At 44.1% G+C, this 23,409-nt stretch overlaps 1 protein-coding gene across 3 annotated transcripts in view; it reads left to right on the forward strand.

The window, feature by feature from the left end:
• Positions 1 to 23,409, forward strand: part of zfyve28 (zinc finger, FYVE domain containing 28) — a 158,240-nt gene that overhangs the window by 107,129 nt on the left and 27,702 nt on the right. For all 3 annotated transcript variants that reach the window (XM_015344371.2, XM_015344372.2, XM_015344373.2), the window contains exons 3-7: positions 11,348 to 11,485; positions 15,148 to 15,350; positions 18,943 to 19,032; positions 19,403 to 19,492; positions 20,179 to 20,280. In XM_015344371.2, coding sequence (XP_015199857.1) covers positions 11,348 to 11,485; positions 15,148 to 15,350; positions 18,943 to 19,032; positions 19,403 to 19,492; positions 20,179 to 20,280 — 623 coding nt within the window. The remainder of the gene's footprint in view (positions 1 to 11,347; positions 11,486 to 15,147; positions 15,351 to 18,942; positions 19,033 to 19,402; positions 19,493 to 20,178; positions 20,281 to 23,409) is intronic.

Here is a 23,409-nt window from a genome sequence, read left to right on the forward strand (position 1 = left end):
AGACCCCACAGTGAGGGCCGACTACCAGTCCTACTAACACCTCTTCAGCAGCAACCTTATCTTGCCAGATAAGGAGACTCGGGAGATCTCCCATCCAGGTACTGGCCAGGCTCACACCTGTTTAGTTTCAGTGGGTGGCCAGTGCCTAACACTAACTCTAAGCTTAACTTCCAATATGACTATTTCTTCTTCCATTTGTCCTCCAAATTAGCCGATTGATGGGATCTGTCTTAGAACTCTTTCTGACTGTGGGGTTTAGGGCAGGACTGCAAATGATTCACACAAGCACGGTCTTCTCAAAATGCACAAATCTGCAGTGAGTGTCGCTCCTAATGCAGTGCTTCCTAGGTCTAGCCCTTGGAAAGCACACCCCCTCTTCATGCTTCCGAGCAGTGTTTCGAGGCAGAGACATGCATGTGCAAAGCTGGAAGGATTTCAATGAAAAGACACAAGAGCGCGCGAGAGGCTGAGCACCTGCTGACAGGGTCGTTTTATGTGGGATAGCACAGGGTTCCTGTTCATAGAGATGAAAGAGATACTCCTTCTCGCGGCTAACATGATAACAGCGGCATTGTGGGATTATTTGTGGCGTTAGGAAGGTAATTAAAAGACGGCGGTGTTTGAAGACCTGCCTGGGCCTAGGCAGCTGTCACCAGGAGCCATTTAATAAGGTCAAGTCCTGGCCTCCTGCCTGCTCCTCAAAGACCATCCCTGAGACTGGAAGAGAGAACAAAGCGATTACCCTGCTCCCATCGCTTTCAGTCTTCCTCTTACTCCCTGTCTCCCGTCTCTGTCAGCGCTGCTGTCCTTTCTCTTCTGCCTCGGGAGTATGTATTTCTTCTTAGTTCGTTCTCACTTTAACACACTTTGCTGCAGCCAGCATCAGGCACCTTTCCTGAGCATTTGAGACAATCCGCGGTGTGTACCCACTTGCTAATAGAGAGAATAGATCCACTCGGGTGACACACAGACATCTGAGTCTCTGTTTGTGTTCTCCCAACCTTCCTTCATCTCCTGTCCCATCTCTGCTTGCTAAATTAATCTAGAACCCGTCTTTATCGTCTGCTTGTCCCTTGTGTTTACAATATATTGCATGAAATCTGGAAAAAAAACAATGAAACGGCAATGGAACACAGTTTTACTCTAAAATCATTAATTATGCACTACTAATCAGATTGTAATCAGATAACAAGAAACGAATAATAGGAAAATCCCAGGAGAACAGAAACTTTAAAACCATGTGTTTTTGAGACACAATGTTTGTTCAGAGAAAGCTCTCCATGGTATTCAGATAGGGAACTTTAAGTCAGTTGGGAGCTTAACTATGAGCTCAGCTTTCTGTTTATTGTATTATTCTTCCCATTAATTTTGATAGCTCAATGAACTCCACTAAACTGAGTGTCTCCAGGTGTATCTGTGTGCCAGGCTGTTCTTATATCACTGCCTGTCTGATGTCCATGCCCCCTGCGGCATCACAACTTGTAGAAAATGTCTACTGTGGTGCTGCTTACTGCCAGTTATAGTCATTGTTAATTTCACTTTATAGGCCATCCACTGTCCCCTTGGAACGAATTCCTTAAACTTTTAACATGGTGTTTTTCTGTTCCCGTTATGCTCTACATTCACATACTGACACAGGGCCAGAACTGAAAATACATTGATCTTCATTATCTCTAAGAAGATTTGGAGATAATCTGAAAGGGGAACTATACAGCCTGGCTTGGTGAAGTGAACGTACATCTCTTCTGCAGTGAGTAGCTGTGAGGTGTCTTTTTAGCAGTGACGCTGTTTATCTAGCCCAGTCCTGGGTTGCTTTCGGGACACGTCTGCTCCGATGCCAGGCTGCTGAGACCTTGTCATGTCTGGAATATAGCATTTATCTTTGCTTTTGCACAGTGAAGATTGAACTGGCATTGAGAGCTGCCACTCACATTGATCATGCTGTCTGTACACCTGCAGTGGATTTCCCGGGAGCCTTTGCAATGCCTTGGTACTCTCTGCGGCTCCATTGTGTGGAAAAGCTTTTCCTCTCGATGCCCTTGGAGCTACTGACAAAGAATAAATAATTATTGAAAGTTCCCAGAATGCACATGCCTACAACTCCAGTTACGATTACAGTACTTGAAGGAGCATGTTCTTTGCCCTGTTACAGAGCAGTCAGTTGACAGCACAAATCTCTTCATTTAACCCAGAGTGCCCCTCCCTTGGTCTTAAATGGATTAGGTGTGTAATTTAATTGATCCCGGAAACTCTAAAAAGACGTTGATCTTCATTAGCTCTAAACAGATTTGGAACGGATCTGACTATTCATAATCTAGCCTATTTAAAACAGATTGATTAGCAGGAGAGGTAATTAACAAATAATTACTTGAAGTGTCATCAGCTTAAGCTGCATTCACAGGTACTTGCTGTTGTCCAGGGAATGTGCAGATTGTAACAGTGAAGAACCCATTAGGAGCACTGGTGACAGTCATACGCTAGATATGAAAACTAATGGCTGCCTGGCCTCCAGTCTAGATCAGATCGGAAATATGTTCTAGATACGTGTGCTGTCTAATGCTGGAGAAATGTATGTATTCATTTTAAAAAGTTAATAATTGACTACAAAATGGTACAATAAAATACAATCATTAAATGTATGTCTGTAATTAACATAAAGCTGTTTGCTAAAAATGAATGAGCACAGTTAGCACAGAGCATGTAAAGGAAGACTAAAACAAATCCAGAATATGAGGTCCTGCTATCTTTCTGCTGCTCACAGCAGCTCCCTTCCTCACTAGAAATGAGAAAATTCATATCTCTTTACTAACATGTTTAAGACATAAGGTTTCATCCCGCGGTCCAAAGACATGCTGGTAGGTTATTGTCCCTGGTGTGCACGTGTGTGTGTGTTTGTGACTGTGTGTGCCTTGTGATGGACTGCCGTCCTGTCCAGGGTGTACCCTGCCTTGCACCCGTTGCTTGCTGGGATAGGCTCCGGTTCCCCCATGACCCTGTACTTGAGGAAGAAGTTAGAAAAAAGATGTAAGGAAAATAATTATGATTCCCTGATTTGTTTTGTACATAACAAACCCCTGAGATGCTAAATTCTAAAAAGTGTTGTATAAAGCCTACTTGGAAAATGCCAGGGAAAGAAAGTTGCTTTTTCTTAGTGGAGGTGTGGTCTGTTGCACACTTTCGGGTTTTAGAAATCAGACTGAAAAGGTATTGTCTAAGTTCTGTTTTTCTTGATGCTTTGTAATTGTTCATTCTGATTGAAACCATCATGCTAAAGTATTTCGAGGAAATTTGACAAAGGTATCTCTAAGAGCTGGATGAACTTGTATCTTTTCAATTATACAATGATACTTTTATCTTTGAAAGTAGTAAGCCTGTATATAATATATTTTTCAATCTATAATGTTTGAAGACCTCTTTTTTATGTTCTGCAAAATACAGCAGTCCTTAGTTGCCTGAGGGAAGAAATGACATGGCCTGACTGGAAGAGATCAACCCAGCTGCACATAAAATGCACAGTGTGTGGTTCCTCTGTGTTGTTTTGTAGATCTCCTGCGGTATTTGCGTATTTAGCAACCTAAATAGACAAAATTATAAAGTTTCACTGAATAGAACAGAAGGCACATTCACAGGTTAGAACACTAACCTGTAATATGAAAGAGGTTCTAAACAGGACAGGTCTGAGGTTTTCAGTGACACACAGGTGAATGATGACCTGAGATTAGCCTGCAGTCAGCAAGCAGTGTCTAATCCTGTTGCTGGTTTTATTAAGATCTTTCTATATAGCAGAACATCAGTAGCTCCGGGAGTGATACTGGCTGTACAAGGAATTCTTCAGGATTTTTGAACTATGAGCTTTTTTTTCGAGGTGAGGTTTTCCAGTGTGGTGTAGATACTAATTACCAAGTTTTAAAAAGCTCATCTGTTAATAGTGCAGACATCTAGACTGGAGTGCAGAGCACTGAATGCAAGGTTATATGGACCATTGCTGAAACTGTTGTGAACCCTTTATATTGTTCCTATAGAAATGGTTTTATCATGTGATTCTTAAACTGAAGAGCCTTCTCAGATGAACAAATAAGACAAATAAGTGCATCAGAAACATTGTACAGGAAAGGAGGACTTTCTACTCATCCTGCTAATCTGGCTGATAGTAGCTAATCAGTCCTATAATCTAATCAATATGACTTTGATAAGTGACTGGGCAGTTTGTTACAGACACCAGTGTCCTAGTGTAAAGATCAGCTTTCTGTTTTCAAATCTGAATGTGTCTTCTCTTAATTTTAAGTATCTATTGTTGTGAATTTGTATATTCATTATGTGTTTTGCTGAGTGTGTTAGCATAAAGTCTTTACCCAAAGGGTTGTGGGAGTAGGTAACAAGCTTCCCAGCCATTTAAAACATAAATTGCACTATGTGTACTGTATATCCCATGTACACTCCCTCTGTTTTCTTATTTATTAATATTAGTTTTCTCAGTAGTAATTTGCACTATCTGCACCCTGTCTACAAAAAGAGTAGGGGTGTAACCCCGGCGTCCTGGCCAAATTTCCCATTGGCCCTTACCAATCATGGCCTCCTAATTAATCCTCATCAATGAATTGGCTTCATTACTCTGCTCTCTAATAGCTGATGTGTGGTGAGTGTTCTGGCGCACCATGGCTGCCGTCGCATCATCCAGGTGGGGCTGCACACTGGTGGTGGTGGAGGGGAGAAACCATGACCTGTAAAGCGCTTTGAGTGGGGTGTCCAGAAAAGCGCTATATAAGTGTAAGCAATTATTGTTATTACAATATCTGTGTCCGTGTCCTGTCTGTATTTGCACCGAGGGCCAGGAGGAATTACATTTTGTTCCCCTGTATACTTGTCTATGGCTGGAATGACAAATAAACTTGAACTTAAGCGTTATGTTTTTGAAACTGATGTCCCAACTTCTTTCAAGAAATGGCTGGAGAGATCCCCTGTCTCATTAGCTTCTATCTTCCAAATTATCTAGATGGCTCAAATGGCCTCCTTTTGTTTATAAACTCGTACGTCCAGAGGATGTGTGTCTATGAGGAGGGTTTTGGTCTATCAGGACTGAAGACTAAGATAAAGAATGCCTGTGTCATACAATCTTCAATTTATGGAATAAAATGTTAAAATGTCCGTATTCTTTGACTCTTTAATAATTTGCTGTTTTATCTAGAAGGTGGATAATAATCTTACTAGCCTCCAATGAGCCTGGCTGGAGAACAGTAAGGCTTAAACTAGCTAATTTGGAATATGAATAAAATAATAAGAAACAAAGCACTCTGCATTCTCTGGTGTTTTTGGACACTTTCCATCCACTGAAAAAGTGCCAATGACTAATACAGTTCTGTGTCTTCTGTTCGGTGCTGAAAGGGCATGATATTGGAAAAGTTTAGCAGATGAAGACCCAGTGTTTTGCTCCATGTGTACATTGTGTGTGTATGTGAAAACAAAAGTATTCTTCTGCATCTTTAGGAGCAGAATCATCTTCCAGATTCCACAAGGAGGCGGCAGGGAGCTTAGTCCTCTTGGATCTTTGTGTCTGATTTCATCCCAACAAAATTCCTTCATATAATGAACAACTCACCTGATGCATGCTGTATTCCAGGACACCCCATTTATAGTGGAACCTTTGCTGCTGCTGCTACATTATCTCAGTAGCTGGGATTTTTCTCAGCAGATTTGTTTTTGCACAGGAGAAAAAATCCATTGCTGTTAGTCTGGGCTCTGGTACACTAATCGTGTCTTTATTTTAGGAACCTTGAGAGGCGCTTGCATGCTTGCCCACATTGATTGTGCATAATCTTTTAATGTATTTCTATGTTAATAATTTAAATATGTTACCTTCGCATTAATCTAGTGTTTGCATCACATTTATTAGCCTGGAGTACTGCAATATAGTACTGCTGAGAAAAATCAATCTGAATTTGACCTCTAAGTTAGCTCATGCCTGGCAGATTATATTGTTATATTTGGTGAACCCTTCTATATAAAGACCATCAGCCAGGCTGTACTGCAGCTGTATTGAACTGTATTGAACCACAGATTGACATTGCAGTAATGGTCTGGTGATTAAAAGAATGCTTAAAGTCCTCTTCGCAGTTGTTCATTTTTAATTTCTTCAGCAATCACCCACACCACACCTTGTGTTTAAGAGACCTTTTCATCTGCTAACTCACCTTTGTTTTCAAAAGAGCAAGAGAGAAATGCAGATAAGAGAACTGAAGAGTGAGGACAGATTTCTTGCTGCATATCAAGAGACAGAACATTCGCAGCAAATAAGACAGGGTCGGGTTAGTCGGCCTTGGGCCCTGGGTTCCACGCCTTTACAGGACCTCGAACCTTCCAATAAGTGAAATTGTTGAATTGAGCCTTAATGGCTTGATCGTATAATTTAGCTGTCCTGGTGACTGGCGAAGAATAGAAACCAGATCCAGAGTTTGACTACCCTCCTTTAAGGGAGTATATTCAAATCCTGGGTTATGTGCAGTGATGGGTCCAGCATTGGAAAAGCTTTAACCACCCTGGTCAGAGGGACTTCAGGTCTCCTCCGAGAACAGGAGTCACAAATGTCTGTGTGGGAGTGTGTGATGGGCCGTATTGTGGATTCTGCTTCCCAGGCTTCCTTTAAGAAAATGGATGCAAGATGAGATCAGTTATCTATCGGCAACCAAACAGGCCGGATGGGCTGAATGGGCTCGTCTTGTTTGTGACCCGCCCCTCCCTCCCCTTCAGTGTGAGCTTGTCTGGATTTTGCCCTGCTCTTGTCTCAGCTTTCCCGTGTTATATCAGAACAGAATGTTCATTGTCGTTGAGTGAAATGGTGACACTCGTGCAGCTGGTCTTCCTAGGAGTCTAGATTTATTACTTTAAATGGGCAACATCTCTGAAAAGAGAAAATCTCATTTACAGAGATGTCTTTTCCAATGGGCACACAATCATAACGGGGTCCGTTCTGGCAGGTCCTATACGTTTTGTGGGAAATCAAAGGTTCAGTATCTGACGTGTTTTCGTCTTTGCAGACCATGTCAGTTAATGGGTTTTTCTGTCCCTTTGTATGTGAGCCTGGGCCATGTGGACACGGGGCTGTGTGGTGTCGTGACTTGTTGCTCTGTGTCTCATTGGTGTTGCTCTGTCAGGTGACAGTGACAGCTTTCCTGACAGACCCCTTAATTCTCGGGAACTTTGACCTGTGAATTTTACCTGGCTACCTAAATGCTGAGGAAGGGATTTTAATGGGCTGGAGTCATGTGATCTGCGCTGCTTATCCTGACGGAAAGTGCTGTTTAACTCCCAGAAACTTAGGTCCCATCTGGCACGTTGCTCCACGCTGTAATTGAAAAAGCATGAATTAACACTTAAATCCCTCCTGAATAAATCCTAAACTTGTGAAAATGAACAAGTGAGTAGCTGGCACTGTGATTCTAAGTAGCAATTACTATTGAGCATTCTCTAAGATAGAACACCTTCACATAGCATGAAGACATAGGCTAGGAGATTCTCTGATTTTGTGGTTGAAAGTACTGAGGATGACCAGGCTTCTGGGGAATTCGCCCCGAGAGGAACTTGCAGATTGCTTTTGGTGATGGTGGAAATGATTGACTGTTTTGTCAGAATTTGCAAAGGCTGCACCTTAAATGTAATGGAGAATGCGGCAAAGCCTGGGCTCAGCACAGGTGACAAGAAGTGCCGTGGTGGTCTGGGATTGTGCTAGTGTCAGCTGACTGCTGCCCGCAGATGGCACAGAGAGGGCAGCCCTCTCTCCAAGTCCAACCCTGCCTGTCCAGCACATCCTGGAGCAGCACAGTCGGTCTTTGTGTCCGTGATCTTTAGATCTCAGGGCTCACAGTGCTCCTTGGAGCAGATGCTGCACAGTAACAGCCCCCAGGTATTCTTAAGTTGAACAGCTGTGCCCCTTCTGTCTAACTGTGGCCTAGTCTCCTGGTCCTAACTTGCTGTAACACTGGCTCTGCATGTGACTGATGTACCCGAGTGATGAGCTTCAGTGCAGGGGCTTTAACAATGTTGTTTACTGTATTTACACCACCTCTCATTTTCACTGTGCCTGGACCCTTCACATGCTGTAATCCTGCCCAGCCTTTTACTCAATTAAACAGGCTCCAAAGGAATCCTTCACAACTGGTCTCGGTGAACAATTGCGTGAGAACCCAGTGTTGAGACACAGCAGAGTGGTCTTTTTTTTATCTTGACAGTTTCACAGAGTACAGTGCTGATTCTCGCATTAAAAAGTTCAAAGAAAAAAATGGGTCCAAGATTAATCTAAATGTGCAGGCAAAAACATTTTGGTTTTCAGATTGAACTTGAAAAATAGCATGCCTTTGATTGGCTTTGACTTTCTAGTTATTTGAGCTGTTTCATATCGTGAAAGGCAAGAGCCAGTCAATTACATTAGATTAGTACTTGTGTGGGTGTCACAGCTGTTGGCCCTGACATTGAAAAGCTTAGAATTTAGACATCACAGCTTTCCTTAAAGATATCATCAGCCACTTTTTAAAGCTCAATAACATTACAACAAAGTGCTTGTTCACACATACAGTACAGTAGTTGAAACCCCCTGCAGTATCACTGAACATGGCAAGAAAAATGAAGGACTTTTCCCAGTTTTTTGTGAGTATGGCACACAAAGTCTCAAAGAGGTTGATTTTTGATTACAATTAACAAGTGCGATGAACCCCATCCCCACCTCACCAAATCAAGATGGGGTTGTTCTAAGGTGGTTTTGTCCTGCTCTTTTCTTGTCGTGCATGACCACGGCTGGCTTGTTAGGTCTCTCGAGATGCCCCGCAGGGGAGCACCACAGTGGTCTCTTCACAGCAGGCTGGCACAGGGCTTTTCCACGCCTATTAAGATGGGATCAGCTATAGAGCAACTCTATTTATACCCTCTCTTTAGAGAAGGCGCCACTTACTCCAGACCTGCTGCCCATGAAGTGGAGGTCAGGTGACTGGGAGAGTTCATTCCAGGCAGATTGAGCCACTCAGAGCCTGTCTGGCGTTTACATAACTGACAGACCGCAGAGGATTCATGCCTGTGCCATATAAAAATAGCACAGAAGAAAGGGAAAAAAATCCTGGACGGGCTCCAAGTGACAAGTGATTTGGGCGTGCGTTAACAAAGGGAGGCAGTGGATAAGCAGATTGTCCTACAGGCATGGGAGTGCTTCTAAACTCCACGTTTCGCTTTTATAAGATTATAACGTGGAGAGCTATAGAACCCTTTTGTGAGGCATTGTGGCAGACAAGCCCTGCTCATGGGGCTTCTTTCTGCCTGTTTGTGAGGAGCGGCGCCTGTTGGAATGATGCGGGGGGGGGCGCCGCTGGCCCGACGTCCACATCAGCAGAAGAACAAGGGGGCAGACGCAACGAGCTGCCTGACCTGGCGGCCTTGGCAGTAACAGCGTCCAGGACTTAGCTGCTGCGTCACGCTGTTCACATTATTTCAAATAGTTTATATGCTCTTAAAGGTCATTTTAGAGTACGAGTAAGAAAACGATTGCCTTTCAGTTTCTACAAATTCCAAAGTACATAAAAGTAAAAATTCCACAGTGCAAAAGTACTTGTTTATACTGAATTAATGTCATAATGAGCGTTGTTGTTGTTTAGCACACACTTTCTGGGAAGAAAACGGTGGATTTTGAATGTTTGAAATTCAGACCCTTTGTGCCCTCCGGCAGTGTGTGACCCCTGTGTGAGCGAGCGGCTCCAGCTCTTCCTGAGTGTCCGGCACCTCTTCCAGAGCTGATTCTGGAAAAACTAAGGCTGTGCAGGAGGCAGAGGGTTAAACTGAAACTACAAAGGACTGACCTGCCAGGGAAAGGAGTTCTGGGAGACCCAGATAGCAGAAGCAGGGGCTCCTGGGTGTCACAGTATTGGCCAGAGAAGGTCAGAGGTCAGGTCCCTGAGGCTGAAAGGCTGGATAAGACCGGTCCGACACAGTATGAGCAATATTAAACAAAGACACTCTCTGATAACGACCTCAAAGGCAGAGGAGATGAGAAGCCACTAGAGGAGGGTTGATCTTGTAACCACCAATGTTTTTTTCAAATGACCAGTTTTGTATAAGCAGAGAACCATAAAACATGTACTCAGTTTTAACTCTGCTGACCTGCAAATATTCTGTCGCATTAATGCAAACATTTATGTTGACAAAGCAGTTTGACACTACAGCAACTCAGAATATGGTTGAAGAACAGCATTTATGCCAAGGATAGAGTCCAGGTGAACACCAGAGGAAACCAAGATGGCATTGTACTCACAGGTGTTATACAAACCTGTGACACAAAGAAGATCTGGGTCAGCTAAGAGCTGTACCACATCTGTATAGTTCTCCAAAATATATATAGTGTATGTATAGTTCTCATGTTATATCATGAAAATGCTGTAGGTTTTTACTTTCAGAACTAGTTCAGTCACAATAGAAGGATAAACTAAATAAAATCTGAAACAGTCACCTGTTACTGAAGCAAATGAACTTAACCAAGGTAATAACAGAAAAGGGAGTGGCATGATGGCACTGGGGTTAGCATTGCTGCCTTGTCTTTCTGGAGACCTGGGCTGCTTGCTACATGGATTTTGCATGTTCTTTCTGTGTTCTTGTGTTTTTCCTCTGGGTGCTCTGCTTTACTCCTGTAGTGTGAGTGTGTGTTGGTATCTGTGTGTGCCCTGCAACGGACTGGCGCCCCGTCCAGTCTGGATCCATTGCGTCCTGGAACAGGCTCTGGGCCACCGTCACCCTGTATTGGAAAAACAGTTCTTGAAATTGGTGGTGATAAATAACAAAATAGTCCGCTTTATTGCCAAACCAACCCTTTGGGTCATTAGAAATCTTTGCGTTCTGTTGCATAACAAAGATACAAAAAAAAAGCATCAATAACATACATATGCAAATTTCAATACAATGCTTGGTTACAGATTTACCAAAACACACCTTCATAATAGTGTTGAGTTGAGAGACCGAATAGCCTCAGGATAGGCCCTCTTCCAGAACCACTGTGTTCTAGATTCGATCCCTCTGAGCCTTCTTCCTGGGGGAGGGAGCTCAGGCAGGGGAAGACCTGGGTGGGAGTGGTCACAGCCAGTTATCTTAGAAGCAGTGTGGACCAGCTGTCCAGCGGTTTCTCTTCCTGAGAGACGTTCCCAAACCAGACCGGCACCGAAAAACTTAACACGCTCTCAGCTGTTCTCCTGTAAAAATTGACCATATCTCCCTGAGACACAGGAAACTCGGTATTACACAAGCAGAGCTTAATTACTGTCGTTAATGGTGATGGTTATTTTCTAGTGTGATTTATTTTGTCCCTTTTTTCTCTCACATCCAGGATAGTGTGCTAAACATCATAAACCAAATCATGGATGAATGTATCCCTGCCGACCGGGCGAACCGAGACTTCTGTGTGAAGTTCCCTGAGGAGATCAGACACGAGAACCTGGGGGGACAGCTGTGGTTTGGGGCCGAGGTAAGGCTGTTCTTCTTCAGTGTGGTAATCCATGACCGTCTGGGTCCCGTGAGCTAAGTGGGAGAACGGGACACCTACAGTATGCATTTGCCAGCGACTAGATAAACCATAACCTCAAACATTTAATTGGAGCCACATGAATAAAACCACAAGAAAGTACCTGGAAAAGCTAAGGTTTCTGCTGGAAGAGGTGTTAGTGAGGCCAATAGGGGGCACTTAGTCTGTGGTCTGAGTGGCTACAAATGCCCCAGTACAGTGATGGGAACACTATAGTGTAAAAAAGGTGTCTTCCTTTGGGTGAGACGGAAACCGAGGTCCTGACTCTCTGTGGCCATTAAAAATCCCAGGTTTCTCGAAAAGAGTAGGGGTGTAACCCCGGTATCCTGGCCAAATTTCCAGCTGGCCTTTACCCATCATGGCCTCCTAATAACCCCCCTCTATGAATTGGCTACATTACTCTGCTCTCCTCCCCACTGAGAGCTGATGTGTGGGGAGCGTTCTGGCGCACTATGGCTGCCGTCGCATCATCCAGGTGGGGCTGCACACTGGTGGTGGTGGAGGGGAGATACCATGACCTGTAAAGCTCTTTTAGTGGAGTGTCCTGAAAAGCACTATACTGTATAAATTATTATTAAAAACTGTCGAAATAATAATAATAATTTGCATCAAGTCTCCTCAGAGGAAAAGTCTTCTCTGTTCCAGCCTAAAAAGATTAAGTTCTTTCAGTCTGTCAGTCTGTCTTTTAAGAAGTGGAATGTATCAACACCACTCACCCTGAGCACTGGAACCCCACAAGGCTGCTGTCTGAGTCCAAGGTTGTACTCCCTATTTACTCACGACTGCACAGCAAGACACAGCAATAACCGCATCATCAAGTTTGCCGATGACACCACTATAATAGGACTGATCAGTGATGATGACGAGTCCACTTACAGGGATGAAGTTGTACAGCTGCTTAGGTGGTGTCATAGCAATAACCTGGACTTGAACATAAAGAAAACGAAAGAGCTAATAGTGGACTTTCGGAGACACAGGCCACACACTCACAGCCCACTCAGTATTGATGGAACGGAAGTGGAAACAGTCACCAGCTTTAGGTTTTTGGGAATTCACATCTCTAAAGATCTAACCTGGACTGTGAACACTGACTCTATCATGAAGAAGGCTCAGCAGCGCCTTTATTTCTTGAGGTGCCTCAAGCGATGGGGGATGCCAATACATGTGTTGGTGAACTTCTACCGCTGCACTATCGAGAGCGTCCTCACCAACGGGATCACCGTGTGGTATGGCAACACCTCTTCGCGAGAAAGAAAGGCACTGCAGAGAATGGTCAATATGGCCCAGAAGATCATCGGCTGCGGTCTCACCGAGATTAAACAGCTCTATGAGGACCGCTGCCATGGTAGAATTCTGGCCATCACAGAGGACAGTCACCACCCAGGGCATGAGCTCTTCACCCCACTGCCCTCAGGCAAGAGATATAAGAGCATACGGACACTTACCACTAGATTCTTCAACAGCTTCTATGCACAAGCAGTGAGACTGGCGAACACATTTAGCCATCCCCCTCGGACCACACCCACACCATCACCATGTACCTCATTGTAATTTATTTATTGTACGTCTCCAGTCATTGTTTACACGTCTGTATTGTTTACATTCAAACTGCCTGCATGTTTACTTGCACATTGTCTATTGTTTGTTTGTACATTGTCTTGATGCACTGTTTGCACTTTGTTTTGTTTTTTTACACTTGTTTTACAATCGAGAGACTTTCTGTAAGTAAGAATTCCATTGTACCAGTACATATGGCAATAAAGTTCAAGTTCAAGTTCAAGTTCAAGTATCTAGTTGCTCACTGCCAGACTGATTCCACAGCAGCAATATATTTTTTTAGTAACAAGGTGTCAAAATTTATTCACAAAATTCTTCAGAGTCTATGCATTGATATAAATTAAGAACTGCAGTGGTTCTAACAGAGATGACTGTGGTACTCCACTAATTACTTTATTACCCCAAGTTTAACATTTGCTCCTTAATTAGGATTTAAAGTTAGCACTTATGAATATATTTTCCTCGTATTAACACTGTTGACAAATGGGGAGAAACCTGTACTGCTATTAGGCCACCAGCAGTATTTGACTGTCTCCTCAGCCCCCTGTGACACAGGCAACTCTTCTCATAATGGCCAGTAAAGAGGTGCCATGGAGACCCACTGTACAGAACCTTGTGTAATAATAATAATAATAATAATAATAATAATAATAATAATAATAATAATAAGGCCATCTACTATTTTTATGACATTTCATATCGATTTGAATTCCTGTTCGAATTTCAGTTTTCAAAAAGGCTGTGGGGAGATCCATTTCTGAGCTTTCTTTCTATGTATAGCAAATCCACACTGATGCTGGCATGAGACTGAACAAATTGGGCATCATGTGTCTATCGTGAGCAGTCCAGTCCTGAACCATATCCGTTTAAAACCTGTTATAATCGTTGTCTCCTGTCAGAGAGAGCCCGAGACACACTTCACCATCCTCGCAAGCTCAGAGCAGACACCCACACTTGGGAATCAGAAATCAGCCATACAAATCTGATTATCTCTGATTTGGGGACCCTAAGGTTTCGGCAATTAAGCGATGGTTTGTTAAGGTCAGGTGTGTTTATTAAGATATCTAACAGTGAACAGTTTTCCTCTGTCAGGCAAATTAATTCTTCCAGGAGGTAAAGAAGCAAGTCTTCCATTCGAGGTAGGGAATCCCTCAGAACAAGGCTCACGGGCACAAGATGTATGAGACCCGCTTACTTATCTTGCTGGGAGCTGTGGCTGGGGGTCTGTTTCCAGTCGTGTCTGAACTCCAGTGTAACTGCCACACATCGTGCTGTGCTTCTGTTGTAAAACTTGGAAAGTTCAAGGTAAATAATTCAAAGGAAAATAGGTTTGCTGAGGAAGAACTGGATGTGTGGCAGTCAGTAACCCCCGAGTGACCTGACCCCACTCAAAGACATGTTAAGATTTGAAGTGTTTTGTCTTCTTTTATATTCCTCATTTATACTCGAGTCTTAAAGGCAGATAGGAATAAGCATTCACTCCCGTAACCCTGCTGTATTAAAGTGTCCCCTTCTGCCCAGACAGAATATAAAAGCACAGATACTCTATTTGCCATGTCCCAGACAGCGACTCAGTTCCACACTGCAGCCATAGTCAAACACCGCCGGCACGCACGCGCATTCCAGACAGAGCAGCAGATGCAGCAGTGTGGAAACCTTTCCGTGGCTGGAACTTGACGTGCTTATATTTGCCTGTAGCATCTAGTAGATGAAAGAAGCTGAAACAAATGGCAGCTGGGCTGCAACAGATCAGAAGTGACGGGCTTCTGTCCGGGGGTCCGTTCAGTACACTGGGAGTTGTTAGGTACTGCACATTGGTGTGTCCAGGTTTACCACAAGACATCCTTGGCTGTTCATCAGCCCCTCTGTGATACACAGGCTGATGGTAGCAGATACAGTTGCAGCTGCCTTTTTATTTTTCAGAAAACCTGTTATTTTGTCGATCCGGTGCATATCCACTGCCGCCCTGATTGCTTCCGACCTGTGTTGCTGATCGGCTCGCGTGTCTGTGCTTCCTAACTCCCTCTCTCTCTCTCCGGTCTGGCCAGTGCCTGGCGGCCGGCTCCATCATCATGAACCGGGAGATCGAGAGCATGGCCATGAGGCCCCTGGCCAAGGACCTGACGCGCAGCCTGGAGGAGGTGCGGACCATCACCCGCGACCAGGCCCTGCGAGACCTCAACACCTACACCGACAAGATGAAGGAGGCCCTGCGGCACTTCGACAGCCTGTTCGCCGAGTTTGAGCTCAGGTCAGAGGCAGGGGGAGGGAAAGGGCAGAGAGAGCAGCACTGAGAGCGAGCACAGAGACCAGCAGGCTCCTTATTTAGCCTCTGATCCTCAATTGAAATCTTTTTATTTCTTCATTACGTAAATGAAATCATAGCAGGTGAGAGAGGCCGATATAGCAAGCACCTCGGAGCTGTTAGTCAGCTCCAGGTCTGGGTCTGCTGGCACTGACTCCAGCATGTGTCACTCAGGCTCCGAGCACTTCCTGTGTGAAACAGAAAGGTTTAATCACTTGGCCCCCGCTGAGCCAGACAGATATATATTTTACTGTCATCAGCACTGCTTTGAAGTTTGGGGCATGGAATTATTGTATACTAAGCATCCACAGAAGCTTATCACAACTGCAGCAACTTTGCAAAGTTATTGTTGGGGAAATGTCCAATTTTTTGGCAGCAGACAGACTGACAATGACATGTTTAAATTCATTGTGCTGATTATTGTGTGTCACTGGCGAGCTTGATCAGCAGGGTCGTGACTTTGAATGTCACAGGCTGTCAGCAGTCACCGTGGGAAGTTGTACAGGGTGCACTGCTCTGCTTCAGCTGACAGATTCTGTCTTGTTCGACACTATCCTTTTCCTCTTGCACAGCCTGGACAAGAATGTGCCTGTTCACTGGTCTCTGAGCTCCAGATGTCACATATCATCCCCACTCATCATACAGATGTTGAATGGAGCTTAAGTTTGGCATGAAGTTCATCTCTGTCATAGCTATCAAATTCTCATCCCTCAAACTAGCCGCTGGTGCAGGAGCAGCATGAGGATGTGTGTTGTCCTGCTGGAATGTTGTCACATCAGGATGGGCACGCATGAAGGCCAGCTGGGGAGATCCTGGGGCTTGATCCATGTAGTGTCGTGCAGCCTGGCTGCCTTCAATCCCCACAAGTAAAATTGGTACGACCCCTGGTCTCCCATACCGTGGCATGTCATTGATGGACTGTGTTTGGCTGTAATACCTTGACAGGTTTAATAATCCCCGTCTGTGACGTCTCCATACAGTAAATCACAGCGCGCTGATGTACTGTAGGTTACCCTCCAGCGCAATAACACAGATGTGTTGATCTCTTGATAAGGGTGTATTGGTGCTTTTTATGTTTTCTTTCTTTCTCTTTCCAAGTGACATTCAATAAGTTTAAATCACTTGTGCCCAGTCCACCTTCTGGCAAGGACGTTTAGTATTTATGCAATAGTCAATGTCATCCTCATCAGTCAGGAATGAATGATTAATTCGATTCATGTGAAAAATATTTGATCAGTATTCTAAATTTCCAATAGCTGCATATTTTTTCTTGTTTTTAAAACTGAACCTTGTTTTATTTTTCTGGAAGCAAACATGCATCGAGTGATGCTTCTTCTGATGCCCATTGTATTTAATGATTTACTGATTGCAATAGACAGTTCTTAACGTGGAAGAAAAATATCGGCTTGACTTTTATATGTCTGACTTGTAACGCCATATGACTTATTAGCATTTCTATTCAGACAACATAAAGTGCAGTGCATTCAGTGATTCCTAAGGTGATAATTCTCCCTAGAAACCACTTGTCAAAGTGACCTTTAAAGATTTCTCAATAGTCTTTTCTTGTACTAGGGCTTCGGTGATAAAAAGCTATTTTGGTGTGTAATTTTTGAAAAGCAAAACTGATTTAGCTTTTTCCTAAATAATACTAGTTATTGGAAGATACTGAATTTATTTTTTTGTGATCACGCTTCATGAGTCTTGTCTCCAAAATACACTGTGAGAGAGTGTTTCACAGACGCCCTTTTCCTCCTGGTGTAGCTCTTTAATAAATCACTTCCATAAACAGAGAAGGAAGGCAAATGCGGTCCGTTCCTGTGGAAAAGAGCATTAACCTTCCTATCAGATCCCCTGTCCAGTGAGCGATCTAGTTTTTCTAGCCGCATGCATTAAGCTGTATTTCTGACCTGTACAGGTTCAGTAGTGAAAAGGGATGGCACTCAAGTCACAGGCTCAGGACTAATTCCTCAGTGGTGCCAATTATTCATAACCCTTTTGACTTTCTCTCTTGTTAAACAGGTCAGGTCTCCTATTTTTTCAGACGTAGCCTACTTTAATTCCCCAAAGTAGAGATGTAGTACATTGTAGCCTATTTATTCTTATTTCTTGCATAAAAAGGAAACTTTTTTTAACAAGGTCTCCTTACGGTACGTAGCCAGCCAAGATTTCCCATTTAGTGAAAAGAGATACTGCCCAGCTTAGGGCTGCTGCTCAGGAGGGGACTGTGACAGTTAAAGTGGTACAGGAGATCCAGCTGTTGAAAGTTCCCTTGTACGTGTTGTGCTTTGGCTCAAGTGAATCAGACATAGAGCTGAGCAATGTCAATAACTTCTGAACTGCAGCACTGTGCTCAGGGTCCCGGATTTGTAACTGGAAGGTTGTGGGTTCAAATCCCAGGAGAGATACTGCTGTTGTCCCCTTGATCAAGATATTTTGCCCATATTGTTCCTGTAAAATACCCAGCTGTATAAGTGGGTGCAAAAGTAAATGTTATTGTCTGTTTAAATCACTATGAAAGCACTCTGAGCACTCTCAGACAACTTGTTATGAGGAGCTCTATGTAAAAATAAACTGAATTTAAATGCTCGTTACTTTGGATAAAATGGCAGCTATATTGTAGTGATAATTAGTAATAAATTGAGTTTATTGCGCTTTGGGGCTCGGATGATGATTGCACTCACTGCAATCTAGGAACATTTGCTAAGGTTCTGGCTTTCAGTGAGTGCAAGGTGATGGCTTTCCTGTGTTGCCCATCATCTGCTGGTTTCATGTGAAAGAGAGGTGCCCGTTCTAAATGTTTGCGTAACAGATGGGAAAAGCCACCTGAAATGTTAGCGATAAGTCTCTTCCCTGGCTTTATGAAACATGTGACACACCAGGTCAAGGGCAGACTAGGAGATAAACACAGACAATGACATTAACCAGCTCTCTTTGGAGTCCTCTGCACAGCAGTGTTTTGACCATAGTTACTGTACTTCTGTGCTGGCTACATTAACTCTACATTCCCGACTGAGGAATCATGAGTTGTGAGTTTGTAAAGGTAGGTTGTTCTGTGTTTTAGCCACAGTGGTCTATACGTCGGGAGCTCTTCCTTTTTTCCATTACATGAAAGCTAACAGGAAGCACATGACTACTTCCTGAATAGTACTTTACTCGATCGCAGAGCCACAACCCCAGCAGAGCTGGTCCCCTTTCATACAGCTGGGTGGACTGGAGCAAACAGGGAAACGTGCCTCTCTCAAGGTACAACAGCAGTGTCTGAAACCCTCACCCTGCTAGTTCTGAGCCCAGTGACTTACCCACTGCACCACACCACCCCTATGCACCTGAAGGGCGAAACCAAGTGAAAATAACACCCAGATTGCAGTGAACAGTTGAACAAAGGCTAATTCAGGACCAAGTTTTTTAACTGTGACCTGTTCCATGAATTACCATGACAGCAGAACCTATGACCCAGAGGGGAGGTGAACCCACATATTGGTGTGTTTCGGTCCTGTTTACCATCAGCGCTGATCTCCGGACTTCTCTCCCTCTTTAGTTATGTGTCGGCCATGGTACCTGTAAAGTCACCAAAGGAGTACTACGTACAGCAGGAAGTGATCGTGCTGTTCTGCGAGACGGTGGAGAGGTAAGGGGAGAAGAGACTGGAGAGACCAACCATGGGATTAAAGGGTGAATCACAGATGGCACTGCGGTGGTCACAGAGCTGGCAGCTGTGCTTCTTCTGCCTGTGCTGTCAATATTTGGGAAAGGGGCAGCTGTTTCTGTGCACCAAAGGGTTGTGGGAGTCTGGAACAAGCTGTCCAGCCGTGTTGAAGTCAATACCCTGGCTTCTTTCAACAAACTGCTGGATGAGATTCTTGGATCAATTAACTACTAACTACCAAATGTGCTTGATGGACCGAATGGACTCCTCTTGTTTGGAACCGTATGTTCTTCTTAAAGCTGGTGTCGGCAGGTCCTTTAATAACCCTGTGTTTGTCTGGATGATTTCCTAGGGCCCTGAAGCTTGGTTACCTCACTCAAGACATGATTGACGACTATGAACCTGCACTGATGTTTACAATTCCAAGACTAGCCATCGTATGGTGAGTACTGAAGCATGTACTGACTTTAAAGAAAATATCAAGAGGTGGAGAAGTATCCATTTTAACCGTATTTCACTGGGGATCAGAAAGTAAACACACAAGGGAAAGTGTATATTTGGTAAAACTCACTCTCCTTTGTGCTAGCGTGCGTTTTTGAGTCAGGTTAAACAAGAACTAGTGTTTCTAACAGCATTGTATAAAATCTAATATCATTCTTTAAGAAATTAAAATGTGATAATCTTGAAAGATTCTCTGCTACTCTAAGGACAAACCAGAGCTGCAGCAGAATTGCAGAGTCTTGCATTAGAACATGTCTGAATGCTTGCTGTTCTGAAGAAACTGTGGCAAGCTTTACTTGTCTGTAGGAATTCTATAATTTAGTTACACAGGAGCCAGCGCTGTTGTCTGTGAGAGTGGGCATGTCTGAATATAGATATCAGTGTGCATATGTGGGTGTAGAGTATTGGAATTAAGTAATGCAAAGTGGGCAATGCAAATTCTGCATTGTAAATTATTTTTTTTATTTATAAATGAAATGTTCCCTAATGTAGTATTGAAATACTTGCTTACACAAAATAAGTGTGTTTGGGCATGTGCTGACCTCTCCGTGTTTGCATCTGAGGGTGGGTTTTTACATGCAAACGTTGCAGGACACTCAGAACTTTTCTCCTTTCTCTCTCTCTCAGCGGACTGGTAGTTTACTCAGAAGGGCCCCTTAATCTGGACCGGAAGGCAGAGGACATGTCAGAGCTCTTCAGACCTTTCCGCACTTTACTGAGGAAGATCAGGTGGGCTTGTCCAGACCACACCCCTTCCCTCCCACAGCCCCTACACCAGCCCTGTCCAGTCCGGGTTGTCATTCCAGCTTGGATCTGAGCAAGCTGAGCCAGCTGCTCACTGGTTTAACTGGACCGATTTAACAGCTTCTCCCAGCACGTTTAAAGCCACCTGATTACCTGCATACCGGCCGTCTAGGACCTGGGCTGGACACGCTTCTCCTCACCTTAGGCCTGGTTATTTAGATTTCTCTTCCCTGATGTGAAAGCACCAGGATGCTTAGTTGATCCAGGTTTAGTTTGAGCCCTTGTCAGGTTTGCACAGCTGTCTGTCAGGGGACCAGCAGGACAGTGCTGATGCTGATCAGCTAGGGGAAAGGACCAAGAGTGATAGGAGTGACAGGATGGCCACAGTCTACAGTGGGCAATAGGCACTGGAGCACAATGTGGAGATTTTCACATTTTACTGGCATCAGGTGATGGAATACACTACTGGAGGTCAATGAGAAAGCATCATACAGTAATATTCTACGAAAGAAAGAGAAGAGCGGCAGAATCACACCGTTGCTCAGCGAGACACACAGCCGCCCCCTCAGGCTTGTCTGTCCCTGTTGCTTGTCAGTCGTAAGCCTGTAGGAGCGCGTGGCTCAGTCCAGTCAGGGCTCTAGCTGTCACAGCTGCATGAGCACGCAGGGGCCAATGTCATGGCCCTGCATTACTCCTCAAAACCACGGTTTGCCTGGTTCAGCTTTCATTTTGCCAAGAGGTGCTATTACTTTTCCCTGTGTTTTTGTCCCATGTCGGACAGAAAACTCTTGGATGGGGGTGTTGTGGTTCAAAGCAGGAAACATAAGTGAGAAAACTTACAATTTAATTTTTATTAAAATTGTATTTTTATTTTTGTGGACTCGGATATTTTCAGTCATTATTGTGTATGTGTACTGTAGTTATACAGTAATACATTGAGTATTCATTCATGAGGACATGATCTCTTGTAAATTCTGTATGTTATAATGGTGCTTACAAAGATGTCCAGGCATTACAAATATCAGTTCTGGTACACAGGCAAACTAAAGACATCTGAGTTAAAGTACTTTTCTCCAAAATATACCTGGTAGTACCTACTTCTGTTTCGTTATTTTATATTCTATTGAAAGGTTCTGTGTAAATATTCTAACAGAAAAAATGTATACTGGATGATTCAGTAGTCCTATAATTTGGCTTGTTTGGTGATGGGCTATTTTTCAGATGAGGCTATTTATTTGTCTTTCTTTAACAAGCATACTGCAAGAAACAGAACGCACAAGTGCCCAGCTGTTGCACGACCACTCTCCCTGTTAAAAGGCTCTTTATGTTTCAATTACAGATCGCTATCTTATCATTAGCAGCCCGAGCTTTCTTAGATTAAGGCTATGTAGATTCAAGTCTGTTTGAGAGTCCTGACTCCTGTGAAGAGATCACCGCCTCAGTCTGTTTAGTTTAATTGCTGGTGATACCACTCGCTGCCTCACGTCACATCCAATTAGCCTTCCCTCGTTGTGACAGGTGGCAGAGGCCTGCTGCACTAGTCTTGTGCGTCGGCGGCTTTTCCAGTTGGTTTGGGTCCTCACTTTTTTTCTCCTATTCCGGTGTTAGACCTTTTTTTTTTATTTTATTCTTTGTCAAAGGTGCAGTCTGAAAGGGAATGAGGGAGTAGGGTGTTTTCCACTGTGCCGCCTCACCCACTGACAGGGCAGGAGCTGTTCCCAGAATAACCTGCTCTAGGGCATTGTACATCTGGGCATGGGGAAGGACACTACAGCAGTAAGGTTCAGAGTTCACTACAGATCCCCTTTGATTTAGAGTTGTACAGCAATACAGCTGACTAATCGTGAGTGGAACACAGGGGGCTTCTGTAAAACAGGCTTTTAACTGCAGTATTTCCATCATTTCAGATGAAATATCCCATGCACTTAATTGCAACATAGCAGGTGAATCTGTCATCTTAACCTTTTAATTTCTCACAATCCTGAAAGATGGACGTAACACAGTCACATATGAAAACACCTACAGACGGCAATGAGCTATTCCAGTATTTCTGAGGTACACCCAATTCACTTGTGTTACACCTGGGTGAGCCGGAGCTCACAGCCCCTGGTCTCCATGGCGACTGGCCACATTAGCACACTGAGTCAAACACCGCCCGGTGCCGTGAGAACGCGATCGGGTTGCTGTCTGTGCCACCTGCCCCCACTTAACGGGTAAATACCTCATCAGCGCCGGTTACTGAAGTCCTGCCCAGTCCACAGCCAGACGCTCTGTCATTGAGCTTCCTACTCGTAAATGGAAGGGCTCCTCGCAGTAACCAGCCTGCCGGTTATACACCCACTACTCCGCCTCGATCAGTCTGGCTCCCTGATCCCGGTTCCCGAGACAGAACCTGACAGCCAGCCAGATCCCCGTCTGTCTCCGCGGCGCTACACATCTGCAGGCGGCGTCCTTAGGAACCAACCAGATCTGCTTGGCTGTGCAGCTTCCCTGTTCTGTTCTGCTAGTCAGCCCAGTACATCCCCAGTTCTCGCCTGTCTGCTTGCCTTCACTGGCACCTAGCGAGCAGGTTCCTCATCCTGTCAAACAGACACAGCGCTCTGCAGGTCAGTGTCACGGTGTAACAGCTTACGCACAAATGTCCCCACAGAGGTACCTGTACTACTGCATCACTCCAGTACTGCAGTAAGTATTTCTGCAATTTCATTTCACTCCTGGGAATAATAAGGAGAGGGGGTACAGTCCTTTTTTCATGTCCTACCTTTTTCTATGGCACATAGAACTGTTACCTCTAAACACCTACTTGTACTGCCATCTCACTAAAGAAGCCACTTCTTTTGTTCCATTTTGAAGCTTTCATATAGCACCTTATTAGCCATCTCTGTCCTGATGTTTCTGAATGTTACTGAATCATATGAAATAAACAGAGTTTCTTTACGTGCTCTTATTAATACCCTTCAATCTGAAAAGGCTTTGTGACGACGTAATTCTACAATCAGTTACTCTGTACTGTATATGTCTTCATCTGAAAGATGTGTTCTGGAGTAATGCACTGATGTTTGACTCAGCTTTTCAGAAAAACAAAAGGCTTTTTAAATTTGAATTTAGCACCCC

Source organism: Lepisosteus oculatus, chromosome 1 (assembly GCF_040954835.1).
Source record: "Lepisosteus oculatus isolate fLepOcu1 chromosome 1, fLepOcu1.hap2, whole genome shotgun sequence".
NCBI lineage: Eukaryota > Metazoa > Chordata > Actinopteri > Semionotiformes > Lepisosteidae > Lepisosteus > Lepisosteus oculatus.